At 27.8% G+C, this 26,990-nt stretch overlaps 1 protein-coding gene across 1 annotated transcript in view; it reads left to right on the top strand.

Moving 5' to 3' along the window:
* Positions 1-7,442: 7,442 nt before the first annotated feature.
* The window catches only part of LOC129965768 (testisin-like), a 75,315-nt gene continuing 55,767 nt past the window's right edge, over positions 7,443-26,990 (top strand). Inside the window, exon 1 of the mRNA XM_056079945.1 lies at positions 7,443-7,776. Coding sequence (XP_055935920.1) covers positions 7,774-7,776 — 3 coding nt within the window. The 5' untranslated portion in view covers positions 7,443-7,773. The remainder of the gene's footprint in view (positions 7,777-26,990) is intronic.

The raw sequence follows: 26,990 nt of genomic DNA, 5'->3' as shown, positions 1-26,990 counted from the left end.
GGGAATCATTTTGGAGATTAAAAACTGCGACTGTATGTTTATGGTTACTTAAATGATTCTAGTAGTTTGTATAAAAAATTTATCATAAAGACGACATACGAAACATTTGCTTTCACCAGCATTAAACTGTTAATATTTTTAATTAAAAACGGATATCTCTATACAAAATTCTGCTCCAGATAATTTAAAACTATTATTTTTCACTTTCTCGTATACGAAGTATAGAGAAAGTACAAAAATCATCAAAAAATTCGAACTCTAATGTTTTGACAAACGAATCTTCACGTTTTAAAAGTTCCTGATATCGGAAAAACACACTTTTGGAAAATGTCTGTCTGTGACAAAAATAACTAAAAAACGCTTTGAGTCAAATGAGTGGAATTTTGTACAGAGGCTTAAAATCAAATTTGTAGATTTCTGCCAAATTTTGAGTAAAATCCGTTCAGAGGAAATCTGTCTGTTCGCCTGTTCAAATATAAATTAAAACGATAATTGCAAAACGAACATAGCTAGATGGATAAAATTCGGTGTATAAATATCTATATTATAGACGCCAATCAAATTTTCAGCGGATTCCAACAAGGGGTTGACCGTCTATCGGCCTGTACTTTCAAAAACATGTAAAAGCGATAACTCATAATATACTATCAAAATTTATATACATAATAAAATATAATAAAAATATCAAAATTTATATAGGATTTTGAGATTTTAAGTGTAATTTTATGTCAAATTTTCATTTCAATTAGTTGTGGAGAACTAGTCTGGAAAACAAATTGGATTTTTGGATACTTATGACCACATGCGAGAGAATAAATAACCAAAATACGCGACAAGGAACACGGGATAGATTCAGTAAAAATGCTAACTTCACGCCAAAGGTTAATTTCCGTTACTATTGTAGTCAGTTCCATGCAAAGTACTTATCGTGAAAACATCTTTGCGAGAATGTTTTGGAAAAATCCTGCCTCTGGTTTTCAAGGGTTAGCTTCCGTTTATTCTAATTTCAACATCTGCATAGATAATGAATGAATATATATGAATAATGAATTAATTCGTATAAAGATTGTATAACATTACGAAATCAGAGACAATTTTTATTGTTGCCACTGAGTGTTTAACGTTTCTAAATTAAGAAGATTTTTCCGCTGTTTTCTTACAATATTACATGGAATACATTTTTCGCAACGAAAAATTAAGTTTTCTACTGTTTTTGACTTTGACTAAGAACAATTGATTCATTTTACGAAAGTAATGACCAACTTTTAATAGGATAATAATGAGCTGTTAAAGATACCATTAACTGGAAAATGTAATGAAACAATAAAAAAAATGTCATTAAGAATTCATTGCTTTCGCCAACCTATTTGAGGTCTTGATCTACAGTTTGGTTTTGTAGACAGTGTATTACGATGGATTGTGTGAAAATATTTTGCTTTAAATAAGCTCGACTGGATAAACTAGGTTGATCTGAAAAGCCGAGATCAAAACTGTATTATTGGTAAAAAATTCTGTACAACCTAATATTTATTTGAAAGTTCATTTATAAAAAATAATTTTTTTGATATTTAAGCAAATGAATGCTTATTAAGTTGATTTATCTTTAAAAAGATATTAATTAGAATTAAGTCTTCTCAAAAAAATTAGTAGTTAATTTAAAATAAAAAAAAATTAACAGGAAAAATCAGTTTAAAAAAGTTTAAAGACGAGGCTTCTTTATTTTTACTTCAAATTATCTGAAAGTTGATAATATAAAAAATAAAACAACAAAAAAAATCTAAATTTTATCAATATTTCCTTTTTATCATCAAAATTTTTTTATTTATTTTAGTGCTAATTTTTAAAGTTTTTTGTTGTTGTTAATTTTTTAAATGAATAATGTTTGCTTGTTCAGTCTGTATCTATTTTCTTTTAATAGATTTATTTATTACTTAAATTTAAGGAAAGCGAATTTACTAATTACTTCTGGTTTCTTAAATGAATTTCAAATCTTTAAACATATCTGAAACACCTGCAAAAATATCTTTTTGTGATATTCTTTCTTAAAATAAAAGATTATGATAACGTTCAAATCATTTCTACAAAAGAAAAAAAATATGAATTTCCAAAGTAACAAATCTACTTAAATCTTTATACTGCAATTTCTGAAATTTTTAACATAGTAATGTTTATAAGTTGCCATATTATTATTAAATTGTGACATGCAAGATGAGGCATCTATCAATAAAAAGCGTTCAAAACAGGCAGATCAGGGACGAAGCAATACGAAATTTGATAGTAAGTTATTTTTTGTGTAATAAATGCACAATAAGAAAGAGATTTTCCATATTTTAATTAAAATTTTAACTAAAAATCAATCAAAATTTCAAATAGCAAAAATTTAGCATATTTTGGTGTATAGTTTTAGAGCACATTATTGCCCAAAATAATTTTTACACTATTTTAAAATTTACATTTCTAAAAATGGTAATTTAATACTTTTGAAATGTTTTCTTGATTTTCGATAATTATGAAAAAATTATTTTTGTGCAATGTTTCAAGAATATTTTCCATTTTGTTTTAATAACAGCATATATACGCGCACTTTTGTGGCAATATTAAGGAAAATCTGAGCTACTTATCTTGACAATGTTAAAGTTGCCATTTGCGATGTATCTTTTCTCATACTCTGTTATAAATAGAAATTTTTTTAAAAAATGCTCAAGAGCGCATTCTTCTTATATCATACTAAAATAGAATTTTTAAAATTTTGATTTTTTTTTTAATTTTTAAGAAAACATTGTATTTTCTATAGTGAGTTTTTTATTTTTTTGCGGCCCAACATTTTTTTTCCATCTATAAAACAAATTTTTGAAAAAAAAACAACTTTTTTTTAGTATATATTAAGAAGCACTACGAACATGCCACAAACATTTCACATTTATGAAGAATAATTTTCATAAAAAGATAGATCGAGTATAGAAATTCTGATTTTGAGGAAAACATATTATGATTATAAATATATAATCCTCTGCCTGTTTTGCCCCATGCTTAAAATTGTTAAAATTCTTTTCAAATTATCATCTGTCGTCTGTTATTTAAGTCCCTTATCTTTCCTTAATTTTTTTAATTGTTTGTCAATTAGAATAATTCTTAATTTTAATAGAATTTTTTATCTATTATATTATCGATTAAAATTATTATCGTCTCATTTCATTTTTTAAGTCCTATATTTAGTTCATCTCAAAATTTCGATTTTTACTTTTTTGTGCGCGTAGTATACAGAAAGTCTAGTAATCCTCAAAGTATTCAAACTTCATATTATGGCTAATTTCCACGTTTTAGACTTCTCTGAATTCGAAAAACACATTTTTGGAAAATGTCCGTCCGCCCGTCTGTAATAAAGATAACTCAAAAATAATTTAGGCTAGACAGAGGGAATTTGGTACAGGGGCCTTCACATCGAATTTGTAAATTTCTATTAAATTTTGAGCAGAATCCATTAGAGGAAGTTGTTCGAACATGATACTACAAAACAAAGAAAGCTAAATGGATAAAATTTGCCACTGGCATTTGCCATCTATAGTGTAGATATCCATCAAATTTTAAGCCAAATCCAATGACAGGTTGATTGTCTGTCGATTTCAAATTTTCAGAAATGTATAAAAGTGATAACTCAAAAAAGCTCTGAGTTAAATATAAATATGGTATGGATTTAGTGATTATAAGTGTAGCTTTTTAAGAAATGCTTGTTTCATTCAATTGGCAAAAACGTATTTAAAATACACATTCGAATTTTGGAATCGCATGCCAGGGCGTAATTGCCAAATAACTCGCCAAGGATGGCCCAATAGATTCAATAAAAATGCTAAATTCTCGCCAAAGGTTAATATTTCGTAACTTTCGTACACCAGTGGCATGTGAAGCATTTTCTGTTTATAACACCTTTCTTAGAGAGTATGCGAGAAAGTTTTGGAGAAACAAGCCCGATTGGCTTCATGCTGACTATTTATATAGCGACGTAGCTTTGTATAGCCCAAGAAAGAAACTCTACTTGAACAAAATGGTCTTTCGAATACGATTTCTTATTACATTATTTACGTTTTTGATTGGATTTTAAGTAATATCTTGCAAGCAATTTTTCAGAAGCAAATAAACTGCTGAAATTTTGCTCCATGTATACCGCAATACCAGCAGATAGTTTATTTTTATACAGATAAACTTGCCAAGCAATTCTGCCTGTTTACAAACACAAAATATGTATGTACCTGACTATCATATATATTTTTTCTTTGTTTTTAACTTTACAATAGATTGTTGGCAATTCTGATTATTATATATGTTAAAAAAAGATTTTTTATAAAGATAAAATATAGATGAGGTTTCGGATATACATCAATTCATTTTTTTTGTGCACATTATTTTTACTGTAATTAAAAATAAATTTCCAACAAATCAATCCTGAAACATTATCATGCTATGAAGTTGCGACTAAAAGTTGAACGTCCTTTAATATTTTTATTAGAAGTTCATTGTAACTGACAAAAATTATGTATCAACGCTTAAACAACGGTCTAGCGATTCCGCTCTTTAAGAAATCAACTGCCTCAAAAAATAACTTTACAATTAGAGATTTAATTAAATTGAAAATTTCTCTTTCCCTGTGTTTCCCCGATGCGTAAATTAAAAGAAATGTGAATCATTTACCTGTCTAGAGGGAGCAATGACACTTTCGCTTATTGTAAATTCAATAATTGAACAAACAACAGCGATTTTACTTGTTATAATTTTTTTTGTAAACTACTGTTGGGGGGGGGGGTAATCCCACACTAAGAGTTTTAGGGGGGGGGGAACGACAAAGAAGGGTAATTTTAAGGTAACACATTTTTGGCGGTTGTTTGATCTTTTAAGAAAGTTTTTCCGTGTTTCCTATATGAAATAAATTTAAATTTAACAATAATTTTAAGCAAATTTTTTTAAAAAATTGCATAATTACTTAAGAACTATCTAAATACTTAATTGCATTGTTTACTAAAGCTGTCGACTTGTAAATTTATCAGGTAAATACAAATAGAACTGGACTACAACCAATATCTGCAAGCAAATCTGAAAACATAAAAAAAGTTCCGATAGTAATTTTTTCAAGTTTTATTCGTATTTTGTTTCATTATAAATAAGTTAGAGTTAATTGCAAAAAAATTAATTATTCTGTAACTACTGCAAAAAAATGTCGGGGACCTGCAATTCAATCCTAAGTTATTCTTTATTTCAAAACCATATAAAAGTCCCTATCATACAAAACTATATAAAACAATCAACATTTCTTAGCCGCTGGAGGCATATAAGTAGAGCCAAAAGAGTTGTCCGGATAACGTTGTCCAATATTTGATATAGTTGTTATTGTTGCGTCTTATGGCACTTTACAAGCCCGCTGACAATTTTTGTCAGCGATTTAAGCCGAGTGAGCGCCTCTTGCTTTTTCAGTAGTACCAACTAGGGCCAAGAGTGCGACTTAGCAAATCACGCGTCACAACCCTTTTTACGGACAGTCCAAAAGATGTTTGATGTTGGACTATGGTAATAAATTCGATCAAAATATACGGTGGTTTTGAAACATTAAATTATGAGTAAACACTTTAAATTTTAAAACAGCAACAAAATTTGAATTCAAACTTGGCTCAGCTATTTTTAATACTAATGATATTTTACCTGATAATATGCAAAAGCTAGCAACATGATAATAATATGTTTTATGGAAAGGAAGAAGTTGTTCAAACCGCTCTACAAGACAAATAGCTGATTTAGAGTTATCCAATTTTGCACTGGTTAATTTTAGTAATGCAAATACTTACTAAGAAACAGCCTTTCAAAAATTTTAAAACATTTTTATTTGATTAAAAAATGTATCGAAATTTTAATACATTTTTTTAATAATTTCGGTGCAAAAAAATTATACAGCAATAAAATTTACCAAAACATTTGTAGTGGTATTAGTTTTATTTTCATACAATTTTTTTCTGAAGTGCTGATAAATTTCAAAAATGAGTATGTTAAAACACCAATACTTTTAACGTGTTTTTAATTACTGCATTTATATTCATAAATATAGAGGTGATTTTACCTTCACGTGTGTACATGTTATCACTGTTATTTACATTTTAAAATTTATTAAAATTAAACTGAAAATATTGTTGATGTTTGGGACTAGAGGTTTGAACCTCCTTAATTATTATTATTACTTGATAAAATATTTCTTCATGTATATTATTTAAAGTTGGGAATTTTAAAAGTTTTTATACTTAAGAATTACTTTCATTTAAAAAATTCTCTCTATATATTATTTGCTTACGTCGATGTCTAAAACCTTTTTATTAATATAGTGTGAAAAGTTGTGCCAATTCATGTCATTATTACATATATTATCTAAGAATAATTAAAAATTATAAAATCTATCCTAAAATAGCCCTTTTATTAACTTTGAAACTCAAGATCAATGCAATTAAGCAAGGAATTTTCTTGTAATAATGTGAATAATATATAGAGAGAATATAATTTGAATTTGATTTGTAAACTACTATTTAATCTAAGAAAGGAATTCTGTTTTAAAATTCTGAAGTGTTTTTGTACACAGCTTTAGTTTTAAGATTAAAAGCTTCGGAAAGTTCGGAATATTTGAGTTCCCCGCGAAATGTCTTATCAGATATCTCTAAAATCTCATTGTTCTGGTTATGGTAGTTAATAGATTATTGTATTTAATTTTTAACAAATAGAAAAATTAACAATGCCATTTTCTGGGTTTAAGTTTCTAAACATAAATAAAGGCGACTAAACTGACAGATACCAAAATGATACTATTTTTTTATATTAAGAGGCACTTAAAATTTTCTAATTAAATTAATTTATTATATATTTTTAAATATTTGAAATAATTTTCCATCAAAATTCCACATAATGATGGTTTTCTTCGTATAATCGTTTCTTTTCAGAAATGAAAAAAAATGAGAAAAAAAGCATATAATTCTAGAAAATGGAATTTTTATTAATAATTACAGATAGCTTATAGTTCTTAGCCAAAGAGTTACACTATTTTACAAACTCACGAAAAATATTATTACAACTAATCTTGAGTAATTGTTGTAACACTTTTGAATTTTATGTTTAATTCTATGGGAACTGATAGATTAAAAATTAATCCAATTTTTTCACAGCTCATCAATTACATCAACCTATAATTTCTATAACTCATAAAAACGCTGGAGAGAAAAGCGAAGTGTCCCACCACCAGGCCACCCTCCAACGAATGCACCAGTTGGGAATATCGTTTGGTTCCTCGCGATTGGTTCCTCGACGCGCGAAGTAGGCCTCTCACTTCTTAGTTTATTTCATTTGTTCTTTGCGACCACCGATAATTCCGTCAACGAAAAAGGAGGTCAGCCGGGGAGCCGCACAACTCCGCTCGAGCAGTTTGTCTGTAGCACAAAACGATATTCTCCGTCAACATGGACATCCACGTCCGTCTCGGGTGACACAAGGGGGAAAAGAACACCTGCTCTTGTGTTTAAGAATTATTTATTTATCTTTTGGAGAAAATATTCTGCAATCGAATGTTTTCTCTGGTCACCGAATTTGAACTTTTGGATATATTTGGCAAGTGGTTATGAAAAAGAGTAACAGCAGAAGAAGAATACTTCAGCAGTGCGCGGTAATTTTGAAAAAGCGTTTCTAGTGTTTTGGAGAAAGTTCCTTTAGGTTTCATAATTCATTGGAAGAAACGTACGCAAAAATCAGGATCTAATGGTAAGCTTTCGTTTTATAAAAAAATTACTGTAATGTTTTGAGCTGATTATAATAAGTACTTGATTAATTTAATCTAATCATGCATCGAATTAAGAAAAATGTTTGGGTATAATTATATATTTTTTCACGTGATAAGTTAATAAATACTTGAAAAAACATATTAACAAAATATAAAACCTCTGAGATTGATTTAAACTTGAAGTTTTTGATTTAAATTTTGATAAATATATTTTTCAATTTTTTTTAATTACTGAAGACTTGAAACTTTTTAACAATCTGACAAATTTCTTATTTTGCTGAAATTGAAAAAGAAATTTCATTCAGCCTCAATTCAATCCAATAAATTATTTCTGTCATGAAATTCTTTTTCTATATGAATAAAATAAAACAAAGCCTCTAAAGGTTTTTTTTTTTTTTTTTTTTTTTTTTTTTTGTAACAATTTGAGGCAAAAAAACTTTTCCTGAATAACAAAAGTTTTTTTTTCTTACTTCATGTAAACTAAGATTTGCTGAAAGTAAATTTAGTTTTTGTTGAGTGAATTAAAATTAAATTAATTGGTTAATTGGCTTCAATCATGGAGGATTTTTTTTAATGTTTAAGCTTTATTATGAATCTCAGCATGGAAATAGGTTGCACTAAATTTTTGCAGAAGCCACAAATATTTTCTGTAATGCAATTGCCATAAAAATAAGATACATTTAATTTCGGGTAAATAATTAATTACTTCATTTTATAATTTTTTCTTTGAGTAATTTTCCGAATTTGTTCTAAATATAACCTCCTATGCCGCTCATTGTCTTAATTTTACACATAATCTCAAAATGAGTTTTGTTAAAAAAAATAAAAAAAAGAAATTATACTGAATCATTCTTTCCATTAAATATCTAACTTTGTCATAGTTATGTCAAAAATAAAAAGATAGAATATAATTTTATTTAATTAGTTCATTTAAAAGCTTTTTTAAATTAAACAAATTAAAGGAAAATTATTTAATTCATTTCATCATTTAGGCCTCTTCTAACTATCCAGAAATTCTGACACTATATACAAGAAATATAACGCCATTTTTATATTTTACATTTAGTATTTTGATTGATGTGGTTGTTTTGTTAAAAGCAGAGTTAAATCAAATGCCTCTCGATTTTGTAGCAATTGACTGAATGTAAAAGTATGGAAAATATGCATAAAAATGTTTTGCAAAGTTCTAAATTCACTATTTAAGATTCAAAAATTAAATAATGCGTTGACTACGTGTGATTTGTTGCATATGTAATTTAATCAGGTTATCACACAATTCATTTTTAATTATACTTGATATATCTCAGATATTTGTCATATAAGAACTTGAAAATGAAACTTTGAAAATGAAAAAAATGACTGTATTTGATTTCTGATGTCAGAAACGGTTAAAACAAAGTAGTTTAATAGCATTTATCATTTTTTTTTTACTCGCAAGGAAATAATACATAATAATACCGAACAAAAAGCATATCGTGAGGCATATAAATTTAACATGATACTCGCCGCTGTTAAATATGTCTCACAATTTCTTTTCTTGAGAACTTGGCGATGAAGGTTATGCCAAATTGCTTGTCAGAAGCTGAGAAAGAATTACTCATATCTCACTTTCCTGACCATATTTTTCTCTCTCCGAAAGACTGATATTTACGATCCAGCTGCAAAATGTCATTGTTTTCGATGAATTTGATTAAATGCATTTGGTTGCTAACAATTTAGCTGTCTGATATATATGTTTTCAGTAACTATACCTGGCTAACCGATGTTTACAGTTTTGACAGTTGTCTGAAAATCACAGCAAATTTGTTAGTCATTGTTTTGTTTTTATTTAAAATAGATAAATAAAAATAAAACATGACAATAAGAACAATTCAGTGCGTTTTGGCTGTTAAAAAGCCTTTTTTTTGTTTACAGAATATCTTATTATTTATTTTTATATTGAGACCTTAGTCGAACCCTGCTTTATATGAAATTAGATAATCAAAATCCTTAAAAAATACACAAATGGTAAATTCTGTAAGGTTTTCTGCATTAAATTTGTATACCAGTTTACCAGAGAAGCGTAAATAATTTAGAGGATACATATATGTCCTTACTTTTTAATGTTATATTTTTATAAAAATTTAAAAAAGCTAGCTTCCTATTATTCGACATGAATTAGTAACTGACCACAAATATTAAGGTTAAAAAGTACAATTGATTGTTATCAGAATTTCGTCTATTTCGTTAATTTTCTGTTTTATCCTAAATATATTGATCATTGCCATCAACAATTGAATTTTAATTCCTATTGTGTTATATTAACAGACGGCCTAGACATAAAATCAATATTTAAAACCATAATTAAAACTTATATAAAAATTACTTAAAATTACTTACCATTAAAAACTTATATAAAAACTAACTAACATTTCTAAAATATATGCATTTCTATTTATGAAATAATAAATAAATATATATCTGTTTCTTGTGTACTCATTTATATACAAGGCTGTTATAAGGATCTATAACTTTATTTATAATTTTTTTAATATATTGTTCTTTCATTTAAAGTACGAATGCATTTTAAATAAATCATCACACAGTAATTCCACTGAAACAAGTGCTACATTTCCATAAAATAATTTCAAACGCATTCAATATATCTTTTAGAGTATTCTTTGGTAAGCTAATTGTCTTAACGTTTTTGATAAGACACACCAGCTATCCATTAAGACGGATTACTTACATGCGCAAATGATTTTAAGCGTTAACAAGAAAATCACCATTTCGTATGTAGGTTTATGTTCAAGGAAAGTGTGACGAACATGCATCTATTGTGCATGAGCTAAATGAAGGATTATTTTTTTTATGAGCAGCGCTTACTTTTAATTATTCGGTCGGATGTATTCAGGTTTATGTATTTTGTCATGGAATCCAATCTTTTAAAAAAATTCTGCAATTGAAGTTCTCAGTATATTTTCATAAAATTCGAATCGAATCGGTAGGGATATAGATATAAAATTGAATTGAATTATAAAATGGAATATTTTTGTGAACAAGTTTGGATATACTTTCGCATTTTTAAAAGATGTTGGATTTGTATTACGAAAGAATGATTGATTATTGCTAAGTAATATGCTTTAATTTATAGCTGTTGAAATCTGATTTGTAGTATGCGGTTCTAATATTGTAATACTAAAATACACTTTTAATACAGATATGCTAATATAGTATTAATAGACTTTGAATAATATTACCAACAAGCAAGCAATTTTGCTAATTTTTAAACAAACCATTTTCCTTTTTTTAAATTCTAGTTTATTTCATTTTTTGTATGTTAAATGAACCTTTAGAAAACTTAATCATGCTTAAATGTGAGTGTATTTGAGTAAAGAATGTACGCATTCTATCATTCTTTTGATTAAATGAACACTTGTTACTCGCTGAGGTATATAATAAACAATTAATAGTGTGATTGTTTAGTTAAATTAAAGTCATGTCCTGATTTACACGAATGATATCTTGGTACGCCATCGTAATTTTAAACCATGGTAAAAATAAAACAAAACAGAGTACAAAATTAGAGGGTTACTTTAATCCTCAAATTTCCGTGCCACTCCAATGGGGCTTTCAATATCTTAATATAATTATGTTATATTAAATATCCATAAGGTACAAATACTCATTTTTCTGATAGCATAAAGTACAAAAATATTTTTTTGTTATTTTCTGCAACACCACCTTCTGCCGTTTTTCACTATTTAATCTAACCAAATTTTTACTAATTGAAAATTTTCCGAGTAATAAACTTTTCAATTAGTTAGGCTTTAATGAATTCTAATGGTATCCAACTTTCTCATTATAGAGTATAAGTATTCCCATAGATAAATTCCTATAGTTAAAATAAATAATATACTTGGGAAGAGAACGATAAATTTATATTTTGATATAAGGCTCGTTTGGCAAAAATTCTAAAAAATAACATTTAATTCTTATCCAACTTAGAAACTGAATTATTTTCTACGAATAAAGATGAAATATTTAATTGAATGTCGAATTTAGCTTAAGTAGAAAATTAGTAGTGTAATTAGTAGGAATTTAATTTTGATATTAGTTTACAATGAGAATTAATTTAATTTAGTAGAAGATATTTTAAAATGTACAAAGACTTGCAATATCCAGGAACAAGAATTTACACATTTTCCCTGATAGTGGTCAAGAAAATGCATTGGTATAGAATACCAAGAAAGAATCGTAAAGTTGAACAGTGAAAGTGCTTTTTATAGCATAAAATTAGTAGAAATTAACCTGGTAAAGTTATAGGATTTGCACTTTATAGCTTCAGAATATTTAACAGAATGAGCTGTGTTAAGATAATTTCATCTTTATAGATAAATGTTTATCCTTTTATTTGATTATTTTTCATAACATTTCACATGTTTTATATGAATTTAACAATAATTTTTCTTTTATTTTTTTTCAAATTTATTTTATTTCACCTACCAATTTTCTCATTGTTAAGCGTTTTCCTCCAATTTATTAGTATTTTTCTCCCTCGATACAATATTGTGAGGGTTACAGATATATAATTTAAATTTAAAATGTTTTCCATAAATTGCAGATAGCCATCATTTCAATATCTATCAAACTTTCGACTTACTTAAAAGCATAATAATTTGTGGCTTTGATTAAATCATAAACATTTTTATAATTTACGTTTCGAGAAATTTAAATTTGAATTTTAAATATTATTTATATTCTAATGTTAAGAATTTCATATGTAGTTGTATTATAAACTACTTTAGTAATATAAAAAATTGTTAAATTCATTGCAATAATAATTTTAATAAAGGTTATCTATAACGCAATAGTTTACATTATATTTTAATTGTAAATCATTGTATTACATACAACTTTTAATAAAATAAATAATCAAATCAATAATATCAATAATAATAACAATATCGAAAATTAAAATAATAATAATATCAAAAATTAAATGAAAATTATTCATAATACAATGATTTATAGCTTTCCGAAATTCAAATAATTGGTGGTAATAAAAATGTTTCACAATTGACAATGTATTTAACTATTTCTCTCGTAAATATTAGTTGCTGTTGAAGGGAAAATTGTTTTACAGCACTGCATATATCACGGTTTCTTTATGAAATAGTTTTTAGAAAGGAAGAAAATAATGCACCACTATTAAACTATTCCACCGTTTATTAAAACTGGAAATCGAAAAAAAAAAATATTGAGAATTCCTTCAACTTTCTCACATATTTCTTTAAAAGAATGTTACTCATAACATGAAGTAACTTTTTAAATCCAAGATTTATGCAGTCAGAATCTTTCGATAATAAACAGTACAAATAATTCTAAAGTATCTAAAATATCAGCTTCCAATGGATATTTTGCAACAATAATTTTGGAATTTTTTTTTCATTAAAATTAAGTCATCAATCATTACATATTAATATATCATCATCTCATTAATATTAATTTGTATATTGTGCTTTGTTTCTGATCTCCCCAATTAAAAATATTTTAAAGAAATGATTCATTAGCTTACACGCAAAGAAATGCTTGGAACTCTTGTTCTATAAATTAATTGGCAAAGCATGTATAGCTAAGTGTGTCATATCATAATAGTGCAGGAGGTTAATGATATTTCATTGCATGGAGTATCAATGGGAGTGTAAATTAACCTTGTAATTAAAAATTCACATAATGTTTTATGAAAACGAATAATGACAAGCTATTAATAAGATATATGTGAAAATATATTCGTAAATATACCAAAATTTTGAGTATCTCCATATTTTAGTGAAGAATCTATTACGTATTTTGGAAAAATTTCATATTACTGGGCTGATTTGACTCAAAATTCGATTTTCTTTTGCAATTTTGATGCACAGTCCCTTGCTCTTATAAATTACCGTGTTCAGATAACTACAGAAAGATGGATATAATCCCCAAAAGATGCCTTACCTGCATTCTGAGACATATAAAACGCCAACATTTATCAAAATCTCAAAATGGAATTTTTTGAATGGTTATAATACTTTCTCCAGTTTTATACTCATGAATATAAATTAAAAATAAGTGGAAGATAGACATTTTTTTTTGTGTGTGAAGGAACTGTGTCGTAAACAGGAAATTCATTCAAAATGAGCCTGTGAAATATGAAGTCCCGGGTTGTAAACTTACTAAAAGCAAGGCCAGGAATCATAAAGAATTATAATACAATAGTCATAAAATTTCGTAAAATCATTTACTAAATTTAAGAACTGCTTTGCAAAACAACCAAGAACAAACGTGGTAAATGAAATGACGTCCTGGTTTAAAAACCTTTTGCTTAGACTTACTCTACTTTAAGAATGGGACTCCGCAGTATTGTAGGCAATTTTCGCAAGCATGTGACAATTGTTCAGGCTTAAATCAGTCTGTCAGATCATGGTGAGGTTATATTCAATGACAGTAATTACGCTTCCATCTTGAACTTTATTCTGTGATGAAAGAGAAAATTTAATAAACTCAAAAAAATAAATAATTGATCATGATATTTAGATGAATTTCTTCATTACAGTTTCTTTAAAAGAAATGAATTGCACTATTTACACAAAATTTTTCGATATCTATCAAATTTTGAACAAAATTTGTCAGCAGAAGTCTACATGCTATGAATACGTTTATTCGAAATCTAAATGTACTAGATGGATGAAATGTGTATATGATTTTATGGCCGTATTTGTAGATCTGCATCCATTTTTCGGATTTTATATGAAATTAAGGGATCGTCTATCAGTTAAAACAGTTAGATGAATATGAATGCGATCGAAACTCAGAACTCAAATTTGTTATTTGCATAACTATAGGAAATCGTATCAAATTTTGTCTGAAATCCATCAGATACAAATTTGTCTCTTTGTTTGTGTACATGATACACGATAATTTAAAACTACAGCGAATTAGATGGTAGCAAATACGTCGTGTGCCTATAGGATTTTAGATAGCTGTCAAACTTTGTACTAAAACCATCCGATGGTTGATTCTTTGTGACCATTATTATCCGTGCTTATGGTGTTGTTTCTGAGGGCACTTGTCATAAACAAGCCCAATGACTTTAGAAGTCAGTGACTTTAAGCCAAGAGTGAGTTTCTTATTTTTCAGTAGCGCTATCTAGCGCCAAGATTACGACTTAGCTGCACACACGTCACAAGCCTTTTTACGGGGCGGACATTACTCAAGCATTTCATTCACTCATCTACAGATCGTAATTTAGACCTATATCAGAGAACGATTTCCCCTGATTTAGTACCACCAGTGGTATTACTCTCGATACGGAGGACTTTGTGAGCACGATGGATTTTATACGTGCGCAGCCACCACACATACTGAGAGTCTTCGGTCGACGGGGTTCGAAATCGCAACCTAAGAGACGCGAATACAACCAGGTTATCCCGGCCTTTTCCGTGCTTATGCGAATGTGATAATTCAAAAATGAAATTAGATTGATAAATGATGTATCTGCGTGGTTTGATACCAAAATTGTGGATTCCTATCGCATTTTGGATCCAATCGCTTTATGAGAAAAGGTCCAAAATGTATACTCCGCATAAAAACAAATAAATTTGGTAATTGAAGTGCGTTAAAAAGGTTCCGAATCAAAAATTGTATCAAAATTTGGAGCTTAATGAGAGGAGGTCCAAAATGTTTATCTGGCTTAAAAATGCAATTTTTAGTATATGAAATGTTATAAACTGCTTCCAAAATTATAGATCACTATCAGCTTTTGGATATGGCCACTTAAAATCAACAGATATAAGATGCGTATGGTTGGACCTATGTAATTGTGGGAGTTGAGGATATTTCGGTTGATTAAAGCACATCGATTTGAAATTATTTATTTGTTTAGAATTCAAGAAAAATTGTGTGCACTCTTAAATAATCCAAAATATCGATTTTTTTTCTTGCATACATTCATAAAAAACGATACGTCCTGTATTATAGATATATATTTTAAATATGAATGTATATAATAAATGTGTATGTTATGGAACTAATAAAAAACATATTACTGTAATTTAATAGCGTAATAAATGAAATCGTTTCAGCTGATTTTTTATTATTATTTTTTTAAGAATCGCTTAAGATTTGTGACCTGAATTATTTAAGGCCTTTAGAAATTACCAAGAAAAATTCTTAAATGACTAGTCATTCACGGTCTGTCTAACATACTATTACTTCAGAAGCAGTAAAAAATGAATAAGAGCTTAAAATTACAATTTCAACAGTTTAAATTCCCCGTTTATGGCGGAAAACTTTAATTACATCACGTACAAGGACGCTTTTTTTTATTATAAACAGTCCTTCTTTTGCGACCAGTTTGTTTATTTGGAATATTAGTTATGTTCAATTTTAATTTAACCTGTTATGTATAATTTGATCATGATTCATTCAGCAAAATATAGGGTGTTCATTAATTATTGTCGGGGTTTCCGTCGTAAATTACAACTCAAAGAATTTCATTAATGATATTAAAGTGTAAAGCTTGCACAATTTGCACTTTGTAGGCATTCAGCTGAAGGCGATTATGTATTCGTAAATTACAATTCAAAGAATTTCATTAATGATATTAAAGTGTAAAGCTTGCACAATTTGCACTTTGTAGGCATTCAGCAGAAGGCGATTATGTATTCGTAAATTACAACTCAAAGAATTTTATTAATGATATTAAAAAGATTAATGAATTTGCACTTGGCTGCCCTTCGTGGCTCGTAACACATCGTGACGAAATTCGATTTCCCTCCAAGTGTTCTCCAGCATTTGTGGGGTCACATTTTGGATCACAGTAACAATTCTGCGAGTCAGTTCATCAAGGGAGAGCACAGGGGTCTTGTACTCAATGTTCTTGACAAACCCCCATAGAAAGAAGCCCAGCGGTGTTATATCTGGTGATCTCGGAGGCCCTGGGATTGGTCCACCTCTTCGCATTGTTGTCACGTAAAATTCTTTGAGTTGTAATTTACGAATACATAATCGCCTTCAGCTTAATGCCTACAAAGTGCAAATCGTGCAAGCTTTACACTTTAATATCATTAATAAAATTCTTTGAGTTGTAATTTACGAATACGTAATCAGTTTTTGCGTAATATTTTTTATTCGAAAGTTATGAGGTACGGAAACCCCGACAATAATTAATGAACACCCTGTATTTTAAATATATAATTATGATAAACACAAAAGTCATATTATTTGAAAATCATGTTGTTTATTGTGTGCATCAGCCTTTTTAATGGAATCAAGTCCCATTATATTGCTGCTTTTGAAAACATAACTCTCTGAATAATCTATTATCTAACTGAATGTTGTTTTTCTCAATACTGAAAATTCTCCTTCTTCATTAGCAGCTGCTGATGACGAATCAGCTGGTTCACCGAGAATATTGATTGTGTTTAATTTTAATAAATATCTTATACAGACTTTATTATTATTTTAACAGCCTTTCAGCTGTTCTCTCCTTTATATATATAAACCATCCTTTCTATAAAAATATTTCGCAAAAGTATCAAGATTTTCATTGTAATTAAATAATTGATTTTTTTCTGACTGCTACAATAGAATATTGTTATAAATTATTTAAGTATATCGACATTTTTGAGAGTAATTCAAGCAGTATAATAGTAGAGATTAAACTAACTTTTATTATAGAAATGGTTTGATAATTTATGTTAATTGTGAATGTGTAAAATGTTAGCAAAATAAACTAAATGCAAAATGATACTACAAATCTTAATTTTCATAAAAAAACATAATCAATATGAAATTTTTAATTCTGCAAATAATAGGTAGTTTTACTTTTAATTCAAAATTTTTAATTCATTTTTAATGCTTCATAAAAAATATTTTCATTATCTTACAGTTAAATATTATGAAAATAAAAAAAGAAAATTATCAAAGAAAATTATGGAAACAAATTGGAAGCACGATTAAAAAAATTCTAATTATTCATATTAAATCAATTCGAAAATAAATTTTTAGCATAAAGCATAAATTTTAAAAAATAAAATAATTTTAGCATAAAGCATTTAAAGCATTTTTAGCACTTTTGTACATTCGAAAAGGGTAGTACTCCATAATTTTTTCCGATCCCATTCTATGACAGGATTTTTTATAATATATTAAATGCACTACATAGATGCCAAGATTTGGATTTATTTTATAGCTTAAATTTTAATATAAGTTATCCAATACTGATAGTTATTTTCATTAGATATTAAAAATCAAAACAGATGAGCCGTTATAAAAATTCAAAGAAAATTGCAATTGTAATCTGAATTAAAAATTACAGCAAGATATAACTTGGTAAAAAAAAATGAAAGCAGAAAACAATCTTTGAAGTTCTCTACTTTCAGTAAATTTAGTACTATTTTATTCAAAACGCCGTCTTCACGATAAAAAAAACATATAACATTTCGAATTTATTTCATAATTTTAATACAATCTATTAGATATTTGCATCTGCTTTAATAAAACATTAATTTGTCAAAAATTCAAATTGATGAAGCATAAACAGGAATTTGATTAGTAAAAATGTAAATAACTGAAAATGTGTTTTTGAAAAAAATGTCGAATTCGATCCACTTCCTTCTTGCCGAAATGGTCATATGTGTGTGAATTTTTCACGCAACGATGCGCAAGATTGGTGATATTTAAAACCATCGGCCGCCGACACAAAACAACAAAGAGCATGACTTTATTTAACACGGATGGATTCCTCTATTGCTCGCTATCGAGCGTGCATACACTGTAATACAAGAGAAAAGCACGATGTATTTGTCAAAGGCTTAATGTCATGCTCTAGTGTGAATTTCGAAATTTTGACGAATATTATAGAGAATGATATTTATTTAAGTATAGACTCTATAGAATCTATCTAATTATGTACGAGTGCTATACAAGCTATTCTAATTTTGTATGAATACTATATAATATACCTAATTTTATCTGGATGTTACAGAATTTTGAGAGTTTTGTGAAAGTAGGAATCAACATAAATGCATGTGAAGATTTGTTTTATACTTTTCACCAAAATCTACGTTTTTATCATATTGATTACCCTTTGATATAGAAAACAAGCTTTTTTCACGAATTTAATTAGGTGGTATAGAAAAATAATAAAATAGTAAAGACTAAAATTATACAAAAATAAATAAGTAATTTTTTTAATGATATTGTTTTATATGGTATGGTAGAAAACAATTTCCTATGTAAAGAAACATAATAATAACTGTTTAATATCAGGAGCCTAAAAACTTCAGTAAAATGTTCATGTTTTTAAAGATTTTTCAATAAAAAATTATCAAATGACTATTCATTTCCAGTGAATAATGTGTTAAGTAATTATATATATATATATATATATATATATATATATAATAATATATATATATATATATATAATATCTTTTAATTTCCAAAATTACATTACAAGCAATTTTTTTTAACATTATAGCGTTTCTAGGGTGGGTACTGTTTGTAAATTACGAGATGCTGCATACATGATGCAAAAAACATTCTTAACTCTTAACCGAGCAGATGTTTAGACCTAGAACCACTAAATGTGGCAAGTAATTATTACTTTAGTAGGAGATGTTGAATAAGAACGAGCTTTTCGATATTTTATTTAGGTTTTTAATTAAGAAGTAATCAAAATAATCTTTTTGCTCTGTAATTGTGGAGCATTTATTGCACAAAAACTGTTCCGGTTACAACAATTTAAATATAAAAAAATAAATTTTTTTAAGTAATACTAATTTTATTTTTGTAAAATTTATCTATAATTTTAATATTTTTTAAAAAAAAATATTTTTGGGAATATTTGCAATTGTCATTATTTTGGCTATTGGATTTATACTCATGTGTTTCGGGACGAAATTATTTATATTTTTTGTGTCCACATTATCGCTGGTTCTTAAAAGAAAACCTTTAAAATAAATAAAGATATGAATAAAGTTTAAAACATTATCAGGCTAGTATATTTCTGATTAAAGGTTCGATTCTTCTTTATTATATTATTTTCATTTATTTTTGTAAAAACGGAAATATACAAATAAGATTATTTTAAAATTGCTCAATTATGTAGTTAAAAAAATCAATGATTTTGTTCTTCAAAAATGAATTAAAATTTATTTTAACATACATGTTAAAATATGGCTTAGTAACCAATAAAGCTTAAAAAATTAAAACGTATGAAAACAACGGAGTCCCCGTGTTCTCTCTAATAAGTTACGGCAAAGAACGCATTATACTTTAAAAGAATTGCCTGTTATGCACAGTCTGCTATTTTCAATAATCTCATAAAACACGAATCCTTAAAAATGTCCAATGGCCCGAAGGTGTTTCATTATTTTTAATTAATAGACCTCAGAGCTTTTAAAAGATTATAACAAGATTAAACAAAAAGCAGGATCAGAGATCGTGATCTACGAGCGGAAACAAAAAAATATCAGAAAGCAAGCAGACGGAACGCTTTAATCTCGTTATTTTCTGAGATCACACACACATCATCAATTAAGTTTACACTGTTCCGGTACTTAGTTAGATCTTTTTGTAATTCTGTAATGCACTTCCTGACTGACGAACTAGTAGTCAGCGGGTATTGGGCAGCAAAGCTTCGCAGTGTTTCCTTATTGTAGCTGAGACCAAATTTTCCTGAATTTATAATCGTGGAACTCCAAGCTGTACCTTTCTCGAAACGGAAAAAAGTTTCTTTGTTATTTTTTTTTTTTCATTGTTTGTGACACATCTAACTTGTTTCTGAAACTCGTTGAATTTAGAAATTATTAAATTGCTTTATTGTTAATTTAAGAAGTTTATTTTTATCAATCTACAAAGCCATTACACAGTTTGATAGAGGAAGTACAGTTTTCTAAAGTTTGTATTGCAGATAGCATAACTAAACTATTTAATTATGAATAATTCTATCGTCAAATGACGCGGAAGGTTTATTTCTAGATTAAGTTCTATTAAATTTTTACGAATTGTTTCTCGCATTTTAATATGCTTCATTTGTATCGATTATATCTCATTTACCATAACAATAAAGCCAATTTATGTATCATGTTTTAATCTGCGTATTTAAAATAAGTGACAAAACCATACAAATACCAATTTCCGATATCGCCAACTCTTATTTTATTTTAACGGTTAAAAGGTCAGTGGACTTTGAAATAAGCAAAATCGAAGAAAAAACGAAATTTTCTTTCTATTGTTTCAAATACATGTTTATATTCAATTAAAATAACATTATAAAATGTATTGTCCTATAAAATGAATATTTGAAGGATATACAGAAAAGTTGTACGGATTAATGTTTTTTTTCTCAAAACGATGTTCTAATTAGATTTAAATATCTTTGAAATGTTTCTAATGTCTTAATTTTTGAAGATTTAAATAAAATTGACGCTGAAAATTTCCTTTAAACCGTAAAAGAATAGTGAGTAAACATTTTATGTTTCGAGCGGAATCTTTCTTTTTAAGATTTATTTATTTTTGTGCAATAATATTTTTGGAAGTTATTGCGGGAAAATGCCAAATTTTGGCTTAACATTTTACGAAAGAAAATTCTAATTAAAATAGTAGTGGTAGAAAATCTCACAATCAAATATTTAAGGAAACAATGAAAACGGCTTGAATTTCAAGATAAGAATGCAACCTATTGGTGGAAATAAGGTTAAAAAATTTTTTTTCTTTGAAATTGCTAAAATTTAGCAAAAATTCTCATGATTAGTTAATTAGTATCCTTATATAGACAATTTTTTAAAATTTTGAAAAGATGTAAAATTTTTATTTTTATTTCTGTTCACTATTATTCTTGGAAGTTATTGCGGAAAATTGCCAAAATTTGGCTTAGTTTTTAACTAATGAAAATTCTAATTAAAATAACATTCTTATTAAAATAAAAATTGCTCTTATGTGCACATTCCCACTCTCCAAGGTATTTATGTCCTAAATTTGGTAAATGCAGATCAAACATTCTGCCTTGTAGAGCGTCTACACACACAGACACATCATACATTCATCTCTACGATTAATAGAGATAAAGACATCATCAATTGTCAAATTTTGGAGCAACCTTTTAGTTATTAATATGGATTTGGAAATTTTAAAATGATACTTTGTAATTTCTCGCCGTACTGTACTGACATGATGCCGTTTAAGATGTGATGTAATTTAAATATCAGGGGGACTTTGAGTGGACTAATTTTCTTTTAAACTGCTTACTGAGTTAAATATTTATTTGATTGCCAGAACCTATACAATTTATCTCAACCTCAGTGAAAACGGAAAAACTTTGGGAAAATCTCGGAAATTTAGCTACGCTTTTTTATTTTATTTTATTTTTTTATTATTTTTTGCGCAAGTCTAACAAAAGAAGCGGCATAGAATAACGTTTTAAAGTGAGATTTTAAAGATTTGAAATTTTCATTTAAGGGAAGAGTAAAATTTATTTTATTTGCTGGAAGCAAGAAATAAATGACAGAATGAAGGTTTTTGCAGTAACGGAAATGGTAGAGGTTCTTCAAAACTCACTGTATTACTATATAGAATTCATCTTCTAGTTCAATATAATAATACTTGAAAATTAGATGTAATGATCTAGAAGCCATTATCATAATTTGAGAATAATTAAAAGCATAACACTTATTCAACATTCATGGAAAATCTTCTAAAAGGTTGGATTTTGTCTGATAAACATTTCTAAATAAGATATCATTAATTAATAGATATAAGAATTTTGCTTTAATATTCGTTTTTATCCAGAATATTATTATGAATGATTCAACTATAGAATGAAAAGATTAAAATAATATTCTTTTTCTTTATTCTTTTTGATTTAATCACGTGGTAATGTAATGTTTATCTAAACAGAGAGAAACTAGACAGCTGTCTATCGTCATTAGCATAATATGGTAAAAAAAGAACATCAAACTTTTTGCTTATGGAAATTGAATTTTGATGTGCTTTACCGTTGACTCTTATCTAAAACAGGTTGATAATTGCTAAAAAGAGAAAAGTATAAACTTTTATAAGAATACGTTGTCCGAGCAGCAATATTTTTTTATTTTGAAGTATTTAAAATCAAATAAAAGAAGGAATTTTTCCACAAACAAGCAATTTTCAAGTCTATAGTTAGAGATGTGCCGGATTTTAATGCCCGAATGAGTTCGTGCCAGGAGTCATGCAATAACTTTGACAAAATGGCCCCCAGTTGTTGTTCTTTTTCTCATATTAATAACTTCATGGTTGTTAAATAATTGCTTTGGTAAAAAAAAATTATAAAGCATTCACCATTTTAGATCCAGCTACATCAAAATATATTTTCAAAACCTTTATATGAAAATGTGTCTGTACTTTAAATTCATTGACGTGCTTTATGTTTCCTTAACAATATAAAATATTTTTAGGCACCTGATTAAACTATTTTCCTTGAGAAATCTGATGCAGAAAAGCCAGATATTGTATGCTTCGAAAAGTTTAAAAAATGAAAGTTAATGCTGAAAAAGCATATTATTAATTAAAGTACTATTAAGTTTTTGAAAATATTTTATAACTTATATAGATGCTTTTTGATAAACCTTTGTAGAAAAGACCGAAATATGGAAACAGTGGTACTAGATTTCGACTTAAACTAGAAAATTGGAAAAATAACAAGATGGCTGTTCTGTGGTTTGAATAGTTCTACATTAAAAATACTATGAAAATATTTTACTTTTTTCAACATATTTATAAAAAAATATATTGATAAAAAGAAGCTTTTATTTCTATTGTAAAATGATTTGTGTCACTGGGATACAGTTTAATTCACAATGCAACCACCAGAGACACTTTTAATTTTTATAAAAAAAATTCAAAAAAAAAATATTTTTCTCTAATTATAAGTAGTTATTAAAACCACATATATTTCTTTTGTAAAACAATAAAAAGTCATGCATTCTATGTTAAGAACGCAGTTATGATCAAATCTTTTTGTATGCAAAAACTTTTTAATTCCAGAAATTTGAAATTATTCTTTCTTTTCTTTTTATTTGTTAACACCTTTTATTATTTTTTTCACCTTTCATGCCGTGTTTCTTTTGTATATGTCTTGTTATAGTAAATTTCATAACTATAATTGTAACTGTCTATGCCATTTCTTTAAAAATATGATTCATCGACATTAATCTGAAAAAAAAAAGCTTTGAAATGATAATGCATAAAGTGCACAGCTAATTTAAATCTAATTAGTTAGATTTGCATTTAACTTAGAATTTGTCTATTAGATCAATACTTAAATTAGAATTTATTTATAAAATTAACATTCCAGTTAATTCTTTAAATTACTGAAAATCGAATCTCGGAATTTTGAAAAAAGTGAGGCATTAAGAGCTATAATAATCTCGCATTTCGGTTTCAAAATTTCACTTCATACAAATATCAGGGAATTTTTATGTTAAAAATCTAAGATAAACATGCCCAATTGTTGCCACAATCGTATAACGAACTTGTAATCTTCAAATTAACAACCCTAAAGCCCATGCTATCAAGTCAAATTACTGCATCTAGCCTGAAGCCTAAAAGATACTTCAGGTACATAAAATCGATGAAAATGTATATCAAAAGGTAATCTTTATCGATAAGGAAGTGGGTAACTCCAATTTTCTCTGAAAGGCAAACAGTGCTTTTACATATTTGAGCTGATATGAATCGTATAAATTCTGCAACATTGCCAGCTGGTTATGTTAATTCACTTTTAGATTAATGCAAATTCGTTAACTTTCCCAATTTTCTTCAAAAAAATCAAATGCATTTTTAAAATTCCTAAAATTCAAAGCACATAATTGGAGCTTTTTTCAGATTTCATTTTTATATTTCCTTGAAATAATGTTGTTGTAACTGGATAACGACTCCGTCTTCGAAGATGTTTTGCTCTTGTAAGAATTCGAGGCATGACGGGCTCGTTTCGTTTGGCATTGGCTCTAAATATAATTGTTATGAGTAGGAAAAAATTGTTATTTTTTTAAATGTATAAATGATATAAGTGATAAGTTGAGACATTCTTTATGGGGCTTATTTCGTGTCTTTCATAATGCATGCTTTTCAAAAGTTGATTCCTATATTGATTGGGATAATCCTTTACAACAGTATTTGTTTGCTAAAGCAAATTATAACGTATTTAAAATATATCGACCGTCCAGGGTAATTATGGACCAATGCATGATTTCGAAACCATTGGTAGGTAGTTTATTTTATTGATTATATTGTGTGTACCTATAGCGGCATTACTCCGAAATAAGTCCATTGAACAATAATTACAAAGGAAACGAAAAATAAGAAAACTCTTCCCTAAAAATAGGATACAGACACATGCTGATATGATAGTGGTAGGCATGTACCTCCAAATGTAAAAATGCTCTAATTGATATAAAAAATTCTATAAATGTATTGTTTAGAAAGTTAAAATAAATTTTTATACAATCATCCGTTCTTATATTTAATCACATTTAAAACAATTTTATTGGAATTTCTTTCTTGTAACTAAAAACTGACCGAATAATGAAGTTTTGAATCTCATGATTTCAGATCATTTCAAAAGCCACCTCAAGGGAGATTTTCCAGTCAATTAATTCAGCTTCCTTGAAGCGACTTTAATTGGCCCAAAATGAAATTTTGGGCCAAAAATCCTAATTCAACCAGTTTTAGTCACAGTAAGGGAGGAGTTTTCTTTCGTTCAATACATTGCATGCCATATTGTACACATGTATGCGAGGTACCATTTTTTGAGGGTTACATCAAATACATATGTGTGACGGGAATTTTGCGACTCTACAGCGCATTATATATGGATGTATGATATTGTGGTCTAGAGAGGGAGAATTTTTAAGTATGGTTTTGGTAGATTTAAAATAATGAAATACCTGAGCGTCATGTCACTCATGTGAGAGCAAAATTTAAATAAGCTAAAAGTAGTTGATAAAACTAAAACAATTCAAACAAATCATACATAACACAATATGTTTGATATTAAGTGAACGGACTCACACAAAAAAAATGTCGTGGCCCTCTGGGAAATATTACCCATCCGACAGTAGCGGGCAATATGTTAAAATTTTGTATTTCATAAAAATTTTACAGAATAAGACCAGGAAACTATAAAAATTTAAACTTTATTATGTTTATAGCAGTACTTTTATTAGCTGAAACAATGCAAAGTACGTAAGTCAATCAAAAAATTAATAACATTTTTTCGCAAAAATTTTGAATGAAATGCATTTTTAATGAAATAAAGTGGCATCACTCTAGAAATTCATCTGTATCGTGTAAAGAAGCAAGTGACAATTTTAGTTTGTCTGATAATCGGTCGCAAACATATTTCGGCAGCTGCAAGTGGCACCCAAATTGGAAATGCTTGCAATGGGATAGAATGCGTAATTTTATTGAAATCTGTCAGCAAGTGCATGGATTTTATGATGAAAAATCTTGTGTCACGTTAGGTTAATTTTAGGTTAGGTTAGGTTAAGTGGAGCATCATGTTTGAAAATGGACGTACAGATATTAACGTTAATGAGAGCTAGGGTGGACTACCAACTGCAACAAATTCTCAGATCGCTGTTCCCTTGAATGTTGTTAAACGGGATTTCTTTGCAGAAGGTGTGATAAAAGCTTTGTTGTAATTAATTTCTTGATTAATCCTCGTATAATTCTCTACGCCACATATCAAATATACATTTTTGATCTCTACTTTTAGATAGATTAGATCCAAAATTTGACACAAATCTACATTTACGAGCAATCGTGTTCTCATACACGAGAAAATATAGACTGAACAGTCAACCTATGAATTGGTTTGAACCAAAATTTGACTCAAATCTCTCACTTTATTTATAAAACCAAATCAAATTTCTTCTGAAGAACTCATTGCACTTTTATGTTACCGTATTACGAATGAAAGACAGATAGACTTCTCGTAAATATTTATGAGAAGTCATTCCTATTTGTTATCAAAATTTAATTGAAATCTATAATTTTTATGTAATTTCAAAAGGTTTAGAAAACCATATACAAAACATGAATCGAAGGCAAATGAATGTTCATAAATAGGCTAAACACTCTCTGATGAAAATGCAATATAATTTGAATGTCGCCGATGTAACCAAGAGAAGTC

This window comes from Argiope bruennichi, chromosome 1 (genome assembly GCF_947563725.1).
Source record: "Argiope bruennichi chromosome 1, qqArgBrue1.1, whole genome shotgun sequence".
Lineage (NCBI taxonomy): Eukaryota > Metazoa > Arthropoda > Arachnida > Araneae > Araneidae > Argiope > Argiope bruennichi.
The sequence above is the reverse complement of the archived record's forward strand: the minus strand, read 5'-3'. Positions and strand labels throughout refer to the sequence as shown.